General features: G+C 36.6%; 1 protein-coding gene across 2 annotated transcripts in view; it reads right to left on the bottom strand.

Annotated features, from left to right (window-relative positions):
* The window catches only part of SLC12A7 (solute carrier family 12 member 7), a 70,232-nt gene that overhangs the window by 34,123 nt on the left and 19,889 nt on the right, over positions 1–16,220 (bottom strand). For both annotated transcript variants that reach the window (XM_069809291.1, XM_069809292.1), the window contains exons 3-8: positions 15,562–15,684; positions 12,901–13,047; positions 12,097–12,151; positions 9,904–10,034; positions 6,116–6,357; positions 2,898–3,109 (exon numbers count right to left, since the gene is read on the bottom strand). In XM_069809291.1, coding sequence (XP_069665392.1) covers positions 2,898–3,109; positions 6,116–6,357; positions 9,904–10,034; positions 12,097–12,151; positions 12,901–13,047; positions 15,562–15,684 — 910 coding nt within the window. The remainder of the gene's footprint in view (positions 1–2,897; positions 3,110–6,115; positions 6,358–9,903; positions 10,035–12,096; positions 12,152–12,900; positions 13,048–15,561; positions 15,685–16,220) is intronic.

The following is a 16,220-nucleotide window of genomic DNA, read 5'->3' on the forward strand; positions in this document are numbered from 1 at the left end:
AGAGTAACCAGACTCCAGAAGAGAATTGATAAGCAAAAAAACCCAAAGCAAGCAAAAACCAGCAGAATGTGGCTCAAATTCCCCCCAACAGTAAGAATGCTTGTTTGATGAAGATTGGTCAAAGAACCAGTAGCTTTTGAGAGCTTACATTTGTGGAAACACTGTTGTGCCCCTTGACAAGATGGTGAGAACATCCAACACTGATTCTTATTTTAAAATGAGAAAAGTTGTCTTATCTTGTATGAGGAAACAAAGTAGATACTCTCCCTCTCTGTCAAAGAGCCAAAGGATTTTACACCACAGAAATAAACAATTCCCATGGACCACCACGATGATGGATCTGATAGCCAATTTTCAGCCATCCAGTACAATTCAGTGAATTAGGTACAGTATTCTAATCCTTCACAATAGCAAAAGGTTACCTTGAGCACAACAGGAGATTGACTCTGAATCTCCATAAGTGGCCAAAGATAGGGTACTCCTACCCAAATTTGTAACAGAAATCTTACAATTGGTAAGCATGTATGGAAGCATGCATGAGAAACATAAGAGACAGAAGAACAAAGATTAAAAAGAAAGTATTAATTGCTACAGAGTGCTATGTGTCTTAGTTCATTCAAATGAAGAGGAATAACAAACTGATCCAGAGATAAGACTGAAGCCATAAAAAAGACGACTTAAAGAACCACGAGAATTTTAAGTTTCAGGAATTTTAACAAAGATTTGATAAGTGACATATAGACAAGATGTCCAAATTAGCATCCACTCCTTACGGAGCATAAAAAGAAAGTCCAAAAATCAGTTTGTCACTGCCAATCAAAAGCACTAAATACTGAATGAGGACTCAACAGCCTATGTCCTTTATTCAGTATGACACAGAAGTGACAATGGCCCAAGCGCTCCAATGCATACAACTCTTATTGTGGAAGTGTTTATGCCAGCATGAGCGGGTAAAATCAGCTTAGAGATTTTGTAAAACAGAACTCACTTTCTCCTTTCATAAGATGTCACACAGAGCTTTGTTATGCTAATTCCCTGTGCTCATTTTTCCCAAAAGTAAGAATCCAAGTGGACTTGAAAGTTAGAGTGAGGAAAGAGAGTCACTTTTCAGAAGCATCCGGACATTTGTGGGGAGGTAGGTTTCCTTTCTAGGACCATTCATGGGCTGCAGAGGCTCCTCTAGGAACATTTGGGGACACATAAACAAGGTGTGGTACAGCGTATCTAACCCAACAACATGCTACCATGAAGCAGAACAATGTTGATTAAAGCTATTTCCAGAATTATTTTGCTATTGTGAGGTCCACATTCATGGGTGTGTTCAGTTAGCTATTTGTAGAATGATTTATTATTGTTGTTAGGACAGCATTCATGGAAGGTGTGTAAGAAATGCATACATACTGTATGCAAGAGCCCAGTAAATGGTGTGAGGACTTAGCACACGTTTCCTGAAACACCAAGGAGTGATAACTGAGCATTCCCAGCCACAGCTCAAGAGACTTAAATGTGCAAAGTCTGCAGCTGCAAAGTCTTCACACAAAGCAGAACTTATGCCACCAGCAGAAGAAAATCCTCCTTGAGAAATCTTTGCCAGTCAAGTTCAAGTTTACATCAGGTATCAGAATGTGAGCTCACACTCAGCAAGCAGGACAGGCAATCCACTTAATTTGGTCTTAGTATTACATGACACTAGGATAGTGAAAAGCACCTCTATATAGTAGTGCTACTTCAAAGAAATGTTAATCGGTGAACACAATCAAAGCACGTTTTTCCAAAAGAAGAAAAATTGGTACTCAGCCTGAAACCTCCAAAAGCAAACCAGCAGTTTAAAGCTTACTCTGTAGCGAAAAAATGAGAACACAGTTGTCTTCTGCGCTGGGGCAGGAAATGTAAAAATATTCAGGAAACGTTGTAGATATGCATGTGGTAAATTATAAAATGCGTTGTACAAACCCTAGGTCTCATTTCTTGTAGCAAACATTTCAATCGAAAAGAATTTCATTTTTCATTGAGGAAATTGAGTGATTTTTTTTTTTTAAAGATACAAATTTAGATTCAGAAAAGCTTATGCTTCATTTAATATCTTTTTATGTATTTGTACACTTTATATTTGATAATTTAAACTAAATTACTATAGCAGTAGTGATTGCCTAGTGTCCCTATGTAGAGATGCATATTTATATAAATCAAACCTTATTTTAAGGGGAAGCAGGGGAGAGGTATCAGAACATGCATTTCATCCCTGGAAACATTCTTTGCTTGTATACAATACAATCCATTACATATCCAAAATTAATCTTATGAGCCAGTGCAATTGGAATCCCAAGCTGCCATAACCATACAGGAATGTAAACAGAAGAAAATCTATACACTTCGTAGAACATCTCCTGTCCAAATACTAGACTGAGAGCTAGGAAGACTGCTTCTCTCCAAACCCATCACTAACTTGATGTATTGCACTGGACGAGCTACAGAACTTCATTCCTCAGTGTACCACCTGTAAATTGGAAACAAGGTTTCCCTCAGGAGAACTTGAGAATGTATTCACGAACAGCTTACCGAAATAAGTGGATTTAACATACAAAAGAGCTAAACCCTTTAAAAAAGAAAAGTGAGCTGTGATAAACACTTTCCTACTTTTTTTTTTTGATAGAACAATGGCTTTTGAAAGAGTGCCTATAAAACTCCAATAACCCCCAAAGTAAAGCATTTGATACTAAGCTTCTAAAACCAGATGGAAACTTTATAGGAGGAAGCATGCTCCAGGTAGCAATCTTTCACACAAACAGACTAAAGCTACAGAAGTAGTGACAGGCTAGACCACTACATTACTGAACAGCTACAGGTCAAATTAATAATGTCCAAAAATTTTTAAATCACTGCGCTTTCCAACTTACCAGCTAGAACTCCACTCATTATTCCTGGAATCCCTTGAATTTCTGTTACGTTATTGAGACTAAAGTAGTCATCACATGTAGCATTAAGCAAAGAACTATCACAGAAGAGGCGCCACAAAGTTGTAGTCTTTGTTTCATTATTGCTTTCAGTAAATTTGGCACAGACATCAAAGCTGCGTTTTGACAATGTACGGTTTCCAAGGAGACAGATACTATAAACAAAAAAATAAAAACAGTGATCCTTCAATATAGTGTTGTGCATTAAACCATTTTTTGTCCATTAGACTTCTTCAGAAACTTGTTATTTATAGTACCTATCTTATAGCCTGTACTACATCTACTAAAACAGTACATAGTCTCTGCATATAAAACTATAATCAGTAATCTTTAAACCACTGTTCAAACATTTCTACTTTAAGGTATTAATAGCTATTTTGCCTTGTGATTTATTCTTTGGAAAATACAATCAACTCAAGCAACTTGGCCACTAAATAACAGAAATTGTGACTCATTCAGTCCTACAAGAAAGAAGTGAAATTAAGTAATACTTAATGTAACGATGAGCCTGACCAAGAAAATACAGAAGTAAGACTAAGCAAGTATGTCATGCCCTTTTCTAGCAAATAAATATTGTAGATGGCCCTCAAAAATATTAAAATCTAAAATGTAGGTAATAAGCCAGGAGGGTTAAACAGCAAAATTTAAAACATTGATGGGAGTACAAATTAAAGAATCACATAGCAGGAAGCAATTAAAACACTCAGAAATGAAAGAAAATTAGAAAACTCAGAACAGTTTGCAAAAAGCAAACTCCTAACAGCAAAGAATATTAAGGGTCTAGGAACATTTCTTTGCTAAGCTACACAAAATATGTTTAGGAGATATCTATTCCAGGCTTGATTAATAATGAAATTATGTATAGTATCTATGAAGACAAAGGAAGGAACATCAAATAAAACATTCACGTTAAGCAGATATGTCAAAGAACACATAGTACACATCTAATACTTCCAAAGGAGCTCAGTTAAGCAGCTGATAACAAAACAGTAAAAACATATCACTCAGCATTAGAACAAGTATACTAAGCCAAGCAAAATATTGACCTAGTACAATGTCCTGTTTCTGACAGCAGTTAAGAGTAGATGCCTCGAGAAGAGTACAGGACACCAGTACAGCTTCAGGGTATGGCATCACATGGAAATTGAGCAGATTTAACAGAAAGCTGCTGCTAATAAGATCTTCTTGCCACTTGCCTTGCTCATTTTTCTTTTTAATTGCTATTGATTTGGTGACCCTATAGCAGCAGGGTGAGTTGATTCAACCCATGGAAACTTATTCCAGTTTGATTCAACTGGGAGATCAGGAGGTAAACTATTTTACCATCTATACAATGGCCAAACCTAATGGAGGTTAGTGATGCCAACCTAACTAACCAGTTGAGTGGAAGTTGGTCTTTTTGGTGACCAGCTCACCACCAGATCAGCTTTACTGTAATATAAAACCACACTTGAGTTTCTCATTTTGAGGCAGACTGGCCAAAATGTGAACAATTATATTTATTGGAAGATAACCTTTCTTTATTATCTTTTTTTCCCAAAACAATAATACATCACAGTAGCAGCCATAGATAAGGTTTCCAGGAACTTGGTAATAAGACTTACCTAAGTTACATATTCAGATAAACCCTCTTTTACCTTGTCATGGTTTCAGCTGGGATGTAGTTAACTGTCTTCCCAGTAGCTGATACAGTGCTATGTTTTGAGTTCAGTATGTGAAGAATGTTGATAACACTGATGGTTTCAGTTGTTGCTCAGTAGTGTTTAGACTATAGTCAAGGATTTTTCAGCTTCTCATGCCCAGCCAGGGCACCTGACCCAAACTGGCCAACGGTGTATTCCATACCATGGGACGTCCCATCTAGTTTAGGAACTGGGAAGGGGGGGGTGGGGATTCGCCGCTCGGGGACTGGCTGGGTGTTGGTCGGCGGGTGGTGAGCAATTGCCCTGCACATTGTTTGTACATTTCAATCCTTTTATTACTACTGTTGTCATTTTATTAGTGTTATCATTATCATTATTAGTTTCTTCTTTTCTGTTCTATTAAACCGTTCTTATCTCAACCCACAAGTTTTACTTCTTTTCCCGATTTTCTCCCCCATCCCACTGGATGGGGGGGGAGTGAGTGAGTGGCTGCGTGGTGCTTAGTTGCTGGCTGGGGTTAAACCATGACATACCTATTATAGGTGACTAAAACAGTTAAGTACTTCCCTACTAGAAGCTACAGTTTCTTAGAAATTCAAGTTTTCATCAGAAAAATGTCAGTTTTGAACACTTATTTTTCTAATAGAAGACTTGGTATCATTTTACAGTACAGTCCACAAACACTGCTTTAATGCTTAGTTCGTAACGCAACCATCAACATTTCAAAGTACTATGGAATCTGTAACGATCATACAGCAAAGGATAACTTCAGTCCTGCATAAGATGGCACTTCATAATAAAAGTTACCAGGCTATTCTGCTAATGTGTTGAGCAGTATCATTTTGTTTTCTCTCCAAACAAAAAAAGATGCACAAAAATGCATCTAGTAACTGGACGGAAGTAATTCTTAGTGAGCTAAGAGAGGTACAAGCTAATGGTGTTGAGAAGAAATATGCCATGTCTGACAACAATAAGATTTTATTTTATTAACAAGAAGGTAGAAAGCCTTCACAAACATAAATGAATTTAACATTGCAATGTCTCCCTTTTAAGTAGGGAGAAATGGAAGTTTCAAAAGTTTCCTCATGACAAAGAAAGTTTGAAAGTATGTTTCTTTCATAACTATCGTTCATAGCTACAACATTTTCTTGAAGTTTTTACTCTATTCTATAGGTTTTTAGTTTAATTCTTCAGCTAAAGCAGCTATATTTACTGTCAGTAAAAACCACCTTCCTGTTCTTTAGGTGTGGATAAAATAATGGTCAGTAACTTTAAGCACGAAAGAACATTTTTCCAGAGTATCATGTCTTACAAACAATGAGAGAAAGATTCAGATAGGTAACTCAGAATAACAAATGAGCACATAGTTGCCTAAAACACATAAAACCTACCACTGAAGCCAATGTGCTTGTATTTTGAAGTTTAGCTTAAAAAGTGAAATAGTTACAGTAGGTATTCCTTCCCCCCACTTTTTTTTTTTTTTAAATGTCCCACACTACTTAAAGATATTGTACTTACGGAAAGTCAGGTGGGTCAAAAGCAGTCTTAATAACTCCAGCATATATGGCAATAATGGAGAGAATCACACAGGCAAGGAAGACTAGTGCAAGCTTGTTGACATACTTTACTCCCACAAACACTACTATGGCCATCAGAATGATGATACATGTTCCATAAACTCTCATGTTGTTCAGCATAGCCTCTGTTTCTTCACCAACCTCTTCTGCTTTAAATATAGCAGCGCTTGGAGAAATGTAGGTCTGCAAGAGATATGGCAAACTATCATTCATGTAATAACAAACATTTTATTAATAAATCATTTACTTCAAAATCTAAACTTATATTACAGTATCGGTTTTATTCTTTCACAAACCAGTTCAACCAGATGACATGGGCATTAGAAAGTGTAGAGGTAAAAGGAAGAGGGAAGGTGGGGATGAAGAAAAACAAGTTTTGAGAATGAGTTACTGGTTTTGATTCAGCTTCTTCTCTCCCCTTCAAGAGTTTCCACTCCTCAAATTCACATCTCTGCCAGACATGAAAAACTACTAAGGACCCAGGGTGGCAGGGGCAAGGTTACTGACAAAAATTAAAAGGAAAAAACCCAACCCCCGAAACTAGCTCAAACCAGATATATCTGAAGCATTTGCTGATTAATAATTCCACTGTTTGAAACAAAATATGAAGAGTCAAACAAAACCATAATAAAAAACTAAAAGTGTTTTCAGTACTGTAGTCCCTGCACTATATTTCATAAAATTCAGAGATACCTTAAGCATTGTACCTTGAACATTTTTTATGGTGAGTTTACCTGAATTTTTAATCTGAACTTGCAATAGCACAATTTAAAATTAGTGTCACAAAGTTTAGTCCTGTGCTAAAACAGACAAGTTAAACTACTGTAATTTCAAACAGGATTCTCTTACAGATATCAGTTTCATGTATTTTTGTTCTGGGTTCTACCTGAAAAGAAGTTGGAAACACAGCTTATAGGACTTATACTGATAAATGCAAATGAAAAGACAAACTCTGACCTATAGTTCTGAGACATTTGTGTACTACACGATAAAGATATCTTCTTCTAACACCTTTACAAAAAAAAAAATCTCTGCTCAGCTATTAGGGAAGTATTGGGGCTTGAGGCACCTCCACTCCTTTAGAACAACTGCTAAACTGACTATACTTAAATAATCTAACTTCTAAAGGCAGCCTCCTGCTCAAAGTTTCTTCCTATCTTGATATGTTCTGAACCAGAATCCCAAAACAGACATAGGCAATTCTTTACTAGATTTTTTTTTTAAATGTAATTTAAATTAATTAATTTTAAAATAAATTTTAATCTAGTAAATTAATATATACTAGAATGCTAGAAGAGATAAAAATTGTCACATCACCATGGAAGAAAACAAAAAAAGTAAAAAGAAAAACTGATTACAGATAAAGTATTTACATATTGTTAGTAAATCCTACATTGTGATGTCACAGAAATATCAAGCTCTGTATGGAGGTACTCCAGGAGGTTTTTTTGTGCACTTTGTTGCCCTGCTGTTCACCGCCTTTGCTGGGGAAAGCCAAAGGCAGATGTCTGATTTCTGCCCCTCCAAATAATCCATGTCCCAGTGGAGGAAAAAAAAAATATCAATACTTGTGCCTTGTGGCTATGACAGGGGTCTGTTCTGACGTCTTCTGCCAGATATGACATCCTTGGAGTTTTTTAACTTTGAATTCCATAGCTGAACCCCATATATGTTTACTAGCAATACATAAAACCAGTATGACTCTTAAGTAGGCAGAACAGTGTACCAAATCCAATCCACAACGTGACATGTGCTAGTGTTGTTAATGTAGATCAGATCTCACAAGCTAGCACTAGTGAGTGAGGACTACCTCCAATTTCAAATCCAGGCTTTTTTGAATTTATGACATGGGTCATAGTAAGTAACAAGGAGGAATTCTGAAGTACCTTCTGTGCATATCTGCACAGTCCCCCATATGATGACCAGTAAGTGTCTGGTCCCTCTGGGATGAGGCCAAGCCACAGTAGCTGGGCCATTGCCATACAGGCAGTCTTCCACAGCATCTGTACAGGAATATGACATTTCAAAGCCAGTAGGCTGACAAGGAGGAAGCGGGATAGATTCTCAAGTCCTGCCTCATAGGAGATAGGCCCTTCACGTTCTCCATAACCTTTCATTGGGCAGCAGCTTCCCCCAGTGCACATGGCAGTACCAAGCATTGTAGAAGCTGAAAAGTTTCTGTGAGTTATCCTGGGAATGCTTGTCTGACACCAAGCCCACAGACTTTCATTTGGAAGAAGGAGAGGAGTCCTCCTAGACCTTAAGAAAACATGGCTTAAAAGGACTTATGCCATACTTACCTAGAGTAAGCAGCTCTTCCTACAGAAATGTAGAGCCACCTAGTTGTGTTGATTGCTTACTATAAAGTAGTTGCCAGATTTAAAAATCTAGAGTCATGATCTCAAAACTAGAACAGTAAAATGGAAAATTAATTCTGGTAGATACAGAGTAAGTGGAAGCTCCCCTGAAGAGCTCACTAAAGGATTCAGGGTTCAAAGGCATACAGCCTGGAAAAAATGAAAGAAGATCTATATTGAGAAGTTACAGCAAGATGACCAAAAAAAAAAGTTGAAAAGACAAAGGATGGGTAATACCATGAAATCCACATCCTTGTTAAAACTTGTCAAAGTTACAAGGAAAGGAACCAACTTCTTCTTGTGTTAGATGAAAGAAAAAAAATGAGTAAGACTTCCGTCAGAGTTGAAGAAAAGGGAGACTCCAAAGCAAAAAAAAAGATAAACTGACTCTCAAGATGGAATCTTTAGTTTTTCAATTCCTAGTCTAAGGTGAGCTAAAGAAAGTGCTACATGCATCTGCGCATTTTTGTTTGGAAAGAGAGGAGGACATACAACACAAAAGCAGCATAATATAGGGATCAAACCTTTTTGTAAGTTTGCTGTGGTGCACCATGAACATACGCAGACTAACATTTAAAGAAGAAATCAATTCCTTCATATTTGTAAATAAACTATTTTTTTAAACTAAAGTAACTGACTTAGCATCGCTAAATCCCAATGACATTTCAGAAGCCCTGAAAATAGGCATTGTCAACTATGATTTAATCTGCAATCTGATGTGACATTTCACTAAGGACTGCACTATTTCTTGTGGCATTTTTTTGTCATTTTTGATACAAAAGTTGCAGTTTTAAGCTGGTACAAAAATCACTGAATTAAATCTTAACACGTCTCCAAAGTCTACCTGTTGATCTGATGTTCTTTTCTGCAAGATCTACTGAAATATTTCCTATTTATTTTTAATATCCAGTATATAATATCTCCGGTTTGGTCCTATACCTTTAGTTTTGGAGTTTTAGGTATGTCTTACTAAAATTAATATAGTTTTCCTTGCAACTCTGTAGGTGTACAGTAGCACAGGCATAATTTATGGGACATTTGGTATTCAGAACATGTTATAAAAAGGTGACAACAGATATATTGTATCTGGTACAAATTAGTAAATGTCAGTTACCAAATTCTGTTTGGTTCCTACTTTAAGTACAACAAACTTACATCAAACAGCCTTTAATTTATTTTTACATTGATGATCAGGATTTTTTTAACTTTTTCAAATAGTTGTAAGTAGAATAAGAGTAAATATTGATACACTGGAAATATAGTATCAAAACATTAAAAATCAAACTAGAATGCATTTTAGGCCAAGTGCCTTCCTCAGCAATTTCCCAAAACAACCCAAGTACATTTAATCTTAAGAGAAACTAGTACTTACCAATAAAATTTCAATGGTACCAAGAATGTACATTGCTCCTGCAAAGGTTGTACCCAAGTAGAAACAAAGTCCCACTGCTCCACCAAACTCTGGCCCTAAAGATCTTGAAATCATGTAGTAAGAGCCTCCAGCTGTGAATTTAACCAAAAAAAAGACTCCAGCCCTTCAGATTAAGGACAGCAGTAGAGAACAAAAATCTGAATCATGCAAACAACATAATCATGCATCTCCATTGAAATGTTCATACCAAAACTGTATTCAATGTCTATACCAACGAGGCAGTTAGAAAGTACGTTTCAAAGTGAATATCCCCATGTGCATTTTCTGGGGAACAGAGAGTAAACACAAAGGAAAAAGAGGGAAAAAATCCAGAAGCTAAACAATCTAAAATTAAGAAAAGGGTATAGAGGTATAAAAAGATGTGAATCAACCTTTAGTTTCTAACCTCAAGCTGTTTACAATCAAACAATAAACTTCCAGAATAATTTCTTTATGAGATAGGGACAAAGTAGAATTTGTCTCACTAATATGCATTGTTTTTCTTTGCTGTATGTGAAACCATTACCACTTTCACTACAGGCATTTTTTTCAGTACCACTTAAAAGGTAGGGATTGCTTTTTCTTGTCTACTCACTTGTACTATTCACTTTGCCCCTTAATTTTTCAATTCTTCTCACTCATGTTTCCCATATACATGCATCATCTTTCTTTAAGTCATAAGCTACCCCCTCTCCCCCATTTCCACCATACAGTTTCCCTTTCAGTAAGCCTCTAAGTTTCAGGCTCTTTATCTCTTTATCTAGACTTCCCCCCAACCCCCTCAAGGCATGCTCCTCCCTGGTTCCCTCTCCCATCTTCTCTTAAATTCATGTTTGTCCCACTCATGACAACTGAGGAAGAAAGAAGAGACAGAGAAAGGAAGCACTTTATTTAAAATAAATATACACCAGCCTTGTATAAAATTAGTCTGCATACAAGTCTGAAACTGCTTTTCAATATGAACAAATGAGAAACTAACAAAATTTATGATGCATCACCAATCCTTTTACTAAATATAATGCTGTTGCATGTAATGGCAAGAGACAAGATCCTGCTGCTCAGAAGGTCTCTTTCAATCCTAGGTTCCTATCTGTGCTTTCTGCCTCCTCCATATATTCCAGCAGAAGAAGCATTTCTCTAAGAAACTGACACGAACACACACACAAAAAAAAAGTGAAAATGAAGACCTGTCTAGTGTAAGAACTGCCACCTTTAAAGATTTCTGTGACACTCAGATGTTAAGTAAATCCTTTACAATGAACTTTAAAAATATGAGAAGGAAAAGAGCAGAACATTTTAGTTATCTGGACACAGATTAGAATAACTACATTCCATTATAAAATATAAGTATTCGAAACAAAATTTTCTATTGTATTTCATACATGATACTGTATCCATGAAATGAGATTATTCTATACCCTGCAGAAGCTGTAGCATTTACTTTTGCCCAACAACTTATGCATCAGTTCTGGAACCCAGTACTAAGCTGGAGAAGCTCTACAAGTGAGGAATTTTTCTAGCTTCATTAGGTAAACTGTTCAGAGTTCATAGCAATGTCTGAACACCAGTATTATCAATTAATTAGTTGAGAAACTGAAAAGGATAAGAGCTTCAAAGACTAACTGATTTTGCATCTAAAAAAACTGGCTTCATAATTGAAGAGGAACAAGTTCATCTATTTATCCTGAAATTTTAAGGAGATGAGCATAACCTAGAGCGCTTGTACAGAAAAAGATTTCTGCCAGCAGACTGGCTGTTATTCTTGCAGAAAACAACATAGCTAGCTCCAGTGTTTAGAAATGGAGTCTAGGCAAATTCAGGAAAAAAAAAAAGCAGCCTTATTTTTAAGTTTGTAAAGAAACCTGCTTTGCATGAAGAGAAGTCTACATTAGTTCAAATTATAACATCTTATCTTTCATTCAGAGAGAATCAAATGATTGATGACAAAAATGTGCTACAGTTTGTAACTCCCAGAAGGTCCAGTTAAAAGATTGCATCTCACCTTAAAAAGTCATTTATAAATCAGTTAAAAGGAAATATGCACTTGACACAAAAGAGTTACTTCTGATATCTCAGACCACAGTTAATTTCTTATCCCAGCTTTAAACTTCTATCATTTGACCATTCATAGTTTAAGATAAAATTCTTCATTACCTGGAACTACACCATTTGTTGCTATTGCACTCATTGAAATTGCAGTTAGCATAGTCTGTGGAAAGATGAAATAGAGGAAGTTTAAAATATTGAAAGTGTCTTGCCCCATCTTTCAAAAAAAAGGTTATCAAATAAATAAATAAATAATTCTTTAGTTTCATTTTTTTAATAAACATGTTACAGCAACCAAAAATGATTCCTTGGTCAGGGATATCAATGTAAATTAAGTACTAAATTTTTCAATAGAAGATTCAGTTAATTTAGATGTTTGAAACAGTCTTTAAAAAGAACTGGAAGAACACAGACCACTGAATATACTTAAAAGGAGATGTTCATTATTCCAATTAAATAGTGACAAACTGATCAAGTGTCACTGTTATAACAATATCATCTACTAGTGGTCTCACATTCCAAAATATTAATTTATGGACCTAATGCTGTGGATTGATTTGTAGTTCATATTTCAGTTTGTTCTGAAGTTGTGAAAAGCAGAACAGTTCAGATGTCAATGTAAACCATGAAGTATTTGCTAAAAGTTTATTTAATAAAATCCGTATAATACTTCAAACAAAAGCTTACTGTGATCAACTCAAGAGAAGCTCCATACAGGCTAGAACGACACGTGACACTCAGTGCATATATATGTATATATATACACATATATACATATACACACCATGTTTCTCAATTGCACTGATATTTAATCCCTCTGGAGAAATCTTTCTCTACTACTTGTATATTAGAAGGCAGCAGTACTCTTGTAACAGAAGATTTGGCCAAAAGTAAAGAAAAGGGTTAACTTACACAAGCACAACACATGAACACAATGATGAAAGACTCAAGAACTCCAGCTGTTCCCACAATCCATGTTAAACGTAGGAAAAGGATGACTCCCAAGATGTTTTGCAAGCAGGGCAGGTACACACCAATAAAAGTGCCCATACGTGGAACCTGGAAATGAAGTCAGAACACTAATTCCTTTGCACTAAACAATTTAATTCCATAAGCATTGTCTTCCACAAAGACTCATCACAAATGCTCCATGAACAAATGCTGAGTGAAACTGAATGATAGCTTCAGAACGTCCAGCTTTGCAAATATTCATAGGCTATTTATACAGAAAGATTCCTGAAAAGACAGAAAACTATGTGATAGCAAAACCTCTTGTTCCATAGGAATTAGGAAGAAACCTTGATAGGGGTAGGATGCCCCTTCATCCGTTTATTACAAAGCTTTACAAACTTTTTTCTGAAATACCAGTGAACACTACCGTTGAAGAGAAGTTACTGCCATAATCAAAATACCAAATATATTCTGAAAAAAGTTGATCACCAATTGCCCTGCAGCCAGTCCACAAAATGATATTCAACAATAAGTGTTTTCAATTTTTAAAAAAAGACAGACAAGGTATTATGACAAGGCCAGAAAAAATGCAGAGCTCACTACAATTTGTTTTTGCAAAAGTTGTAAAACCTGCCACAACGTAGTATATTTCTTTGTACTTTTTATTTTCTGGTGATCATCATGGGTCAAAAAAGCATTCAGGCTTCATCATTAAAGTTCCAACCTTATACACTTATGAAGAAATCAGGCCTTGAAGTACTCAAATTAGAAGCAATAGTTCTACACAGTAGGTTTCCAGATACAGAAGCTCTTCTTAAATCACAACTCAGGCTGTGAAAAAAGGCAATCAATTTAAATAAATAAGCAAGTATTGGTGCTTTGTAAGTTAACGAAGTTATTAAGAAAACACTAGAGTTTCCAAGTACTTACAAAGAACCATGCAATGCCATTTAGACTACAACCTTTATTCTTAGCATCTTGGGCGATACCCACATGCAACATCAATGCTACTGTCTCAGTTATGTCATTAAAAATGCCACCCTGCCAGGCTATTACTTAACCATCACTTAATTTCAGACATGCCACTGATGACAGACACATGCACAGAAATCATGTTTCCAGGCCACCAGATGGTGCTCACATGAGATGAAGTGCAAGCGAGGACACGGTGTTCATTTGGCTAGGCAGTTCCAGAGGGACTAACGCTGTGCTGTGTTAACAAAAACCTCTGCACAGCAGCTGGATAGAGGACAGGGATCACACTAAGGCAAGTGTGAGTCACTCAGTGTTGGTTCTCTCATATCTCAAGCTGCATCTTCACATGAGTAGAAACAAATACAGAACAATCACAATGAGACAAAAAGAAACCCCACACACAAACAAATACAGGATAAGGAAAAAGCTAGAACAGCTGGACTTCATTCCTCGCCCTTGGCGATCATCCTGGTACCAACCTCCTATAGTAGCCAAGTCCTAATGCAAACATCTACTGCAAATATTTAGGTACCGTACCATAAGTCTCTCTTCCAGTCAAATGAGCACCAGTTCTAACCTTACTTTCAAGCACCTTTTCCTATCTGTCTCTTCTGCTATGTGCTTATTTCCTTTTATTCATTCTCATGTGCTTCTCCTCCTTCCTCCATAGCTCAGCATACAAACTCAGTAGCAGCACCCCTTCTCCTACACAAGGACAAGTGACTCCCAATACTCTCCTTTTCCCAGTATCTTCCTTAAATTTCTTAAGTTTCAGTCACCATGCTCAACCAGTTCCAGCTCATCAGCCATCCGTGCCTGAGATTTTTTGTACTCTGTCAGGTCACATGTTTTTGATCCACACTTTCTTCCTCTGAAGCAGCTCCCTGCTCACAGAAGGATCAATCCAACCTCTCACTGCAGACTCTGACTGTTCCATATGTTCCATTTCTACAGAGGCCTAGATAGGCACTTTGGGTATCCAGTAGACAGCCCTCGAAGAATTCAGTTGCTGTCTTCTAGCAAGTGTGTTCAGTGATGTGCCACACAGAGCCTTTGCCTTTCCTTCCCACCTCCCCCTGATAAATACTGTATTTTTGAGGCATGCAACAAAATGTTTTCTTGGAATGTGCCCACTGAGTTTTAAAAATACTTACTCTGACACAGAGAAACAAGAGAGCTACTCACTACTACCATGTTAACAGGAGCAAATATGTTTATGGATTTAAAAGAGTGACCTTTTTCATCTCAATTTTGCCTCAAATTTTACCTTTAGGTAAAACCCCAGTCAATTAAAATGTATTAATAAACCAGCCATACTGTAATCGCACTAGGGGTAGACAAAAGATATTGATGCTCATACAAGGGCAGAAGGAAGAAAAAAAGAAAGGAAGAGGAAACTGGGTGCGTTGCATGTTTCAGGTCCCAGCTTTGCACATTTTATCTAGGGCTTTTACAGCAAGGTCTTGCTAAAACATGCTAACAAGAACACTGAATTAACACAAATCCTACTGCAAACACTTCAGTTTTAAATACAGTATTACAAATCTCACTCCTGTTTTTAGGCATCCACATATTTTCTTTTTAGGCTGAAAAACGCTCCTCTTTGTGGCTAGCGTTGTCTCAATAACTCATTAGAAGTTTAAATACCTTGACCTCCTTTCGCTTGCTGTCTTCATCTGCTTCATGTTCCACCACACCTTGAGTTAAGTTAGTGTAGTTTGCTAGTTTATTAAGAAGAGATGACACCATGGGATTACTATCCATTTCTTCCTGTTGGGATTTTAAGAATAATGCATTTATTAAATAGGTTTTTTTTTAAAAGTCATGATTTTATGATACTACATCAAACACACTCTCAACAGGTCAGCCCTTATTCACTCAAATCCAAAAATTAGTGTGACAAAATACCAGTCAGCTTTCAACCAACAAGAGGTCTAAATCTTTCTGGAAGTTTAACACTACATGGCTACCTTGCAGTATTTCTTTCACTTTTTTACACTATCTTACAATACACAGCTTCTATAGCTGGAACATAAGGGAAATCTAGAGAAGGGCCATTGTTAATTATAAAAATCTATTCCTACCACAATACAGCTTTTAGGGGACTGTACTGGCAGGGTCGAGCCATTAGGCTGTTTTTCCAGCATCTTGCTTGTGTCTAGAGAGCGGCCTTAAAGGATTCCCTCAAGCACCAAGATACTTAAGGATCACTCTCAAGCCTACTGTTGCAGGCTTACATATTTTATCTCAAACCACACATGCTACTTCCAAAGTATTCATTTGTTGAAAATATAGATACATATGCA

This window comes from Haliaeetus albicilla, chromosome 21, assembly GCF_947461875.1.
Source record: "Haliaeetus albicilla chromosome 21, bHalAlb1.1, whole genome shotgun sequence".
Lineage (NCBI taxonomy): Eukaryota > Metazoa > Chordata > Aves > Accipitriformes > Accipitridae > Haliaeetus > Haliaeetus albicilla.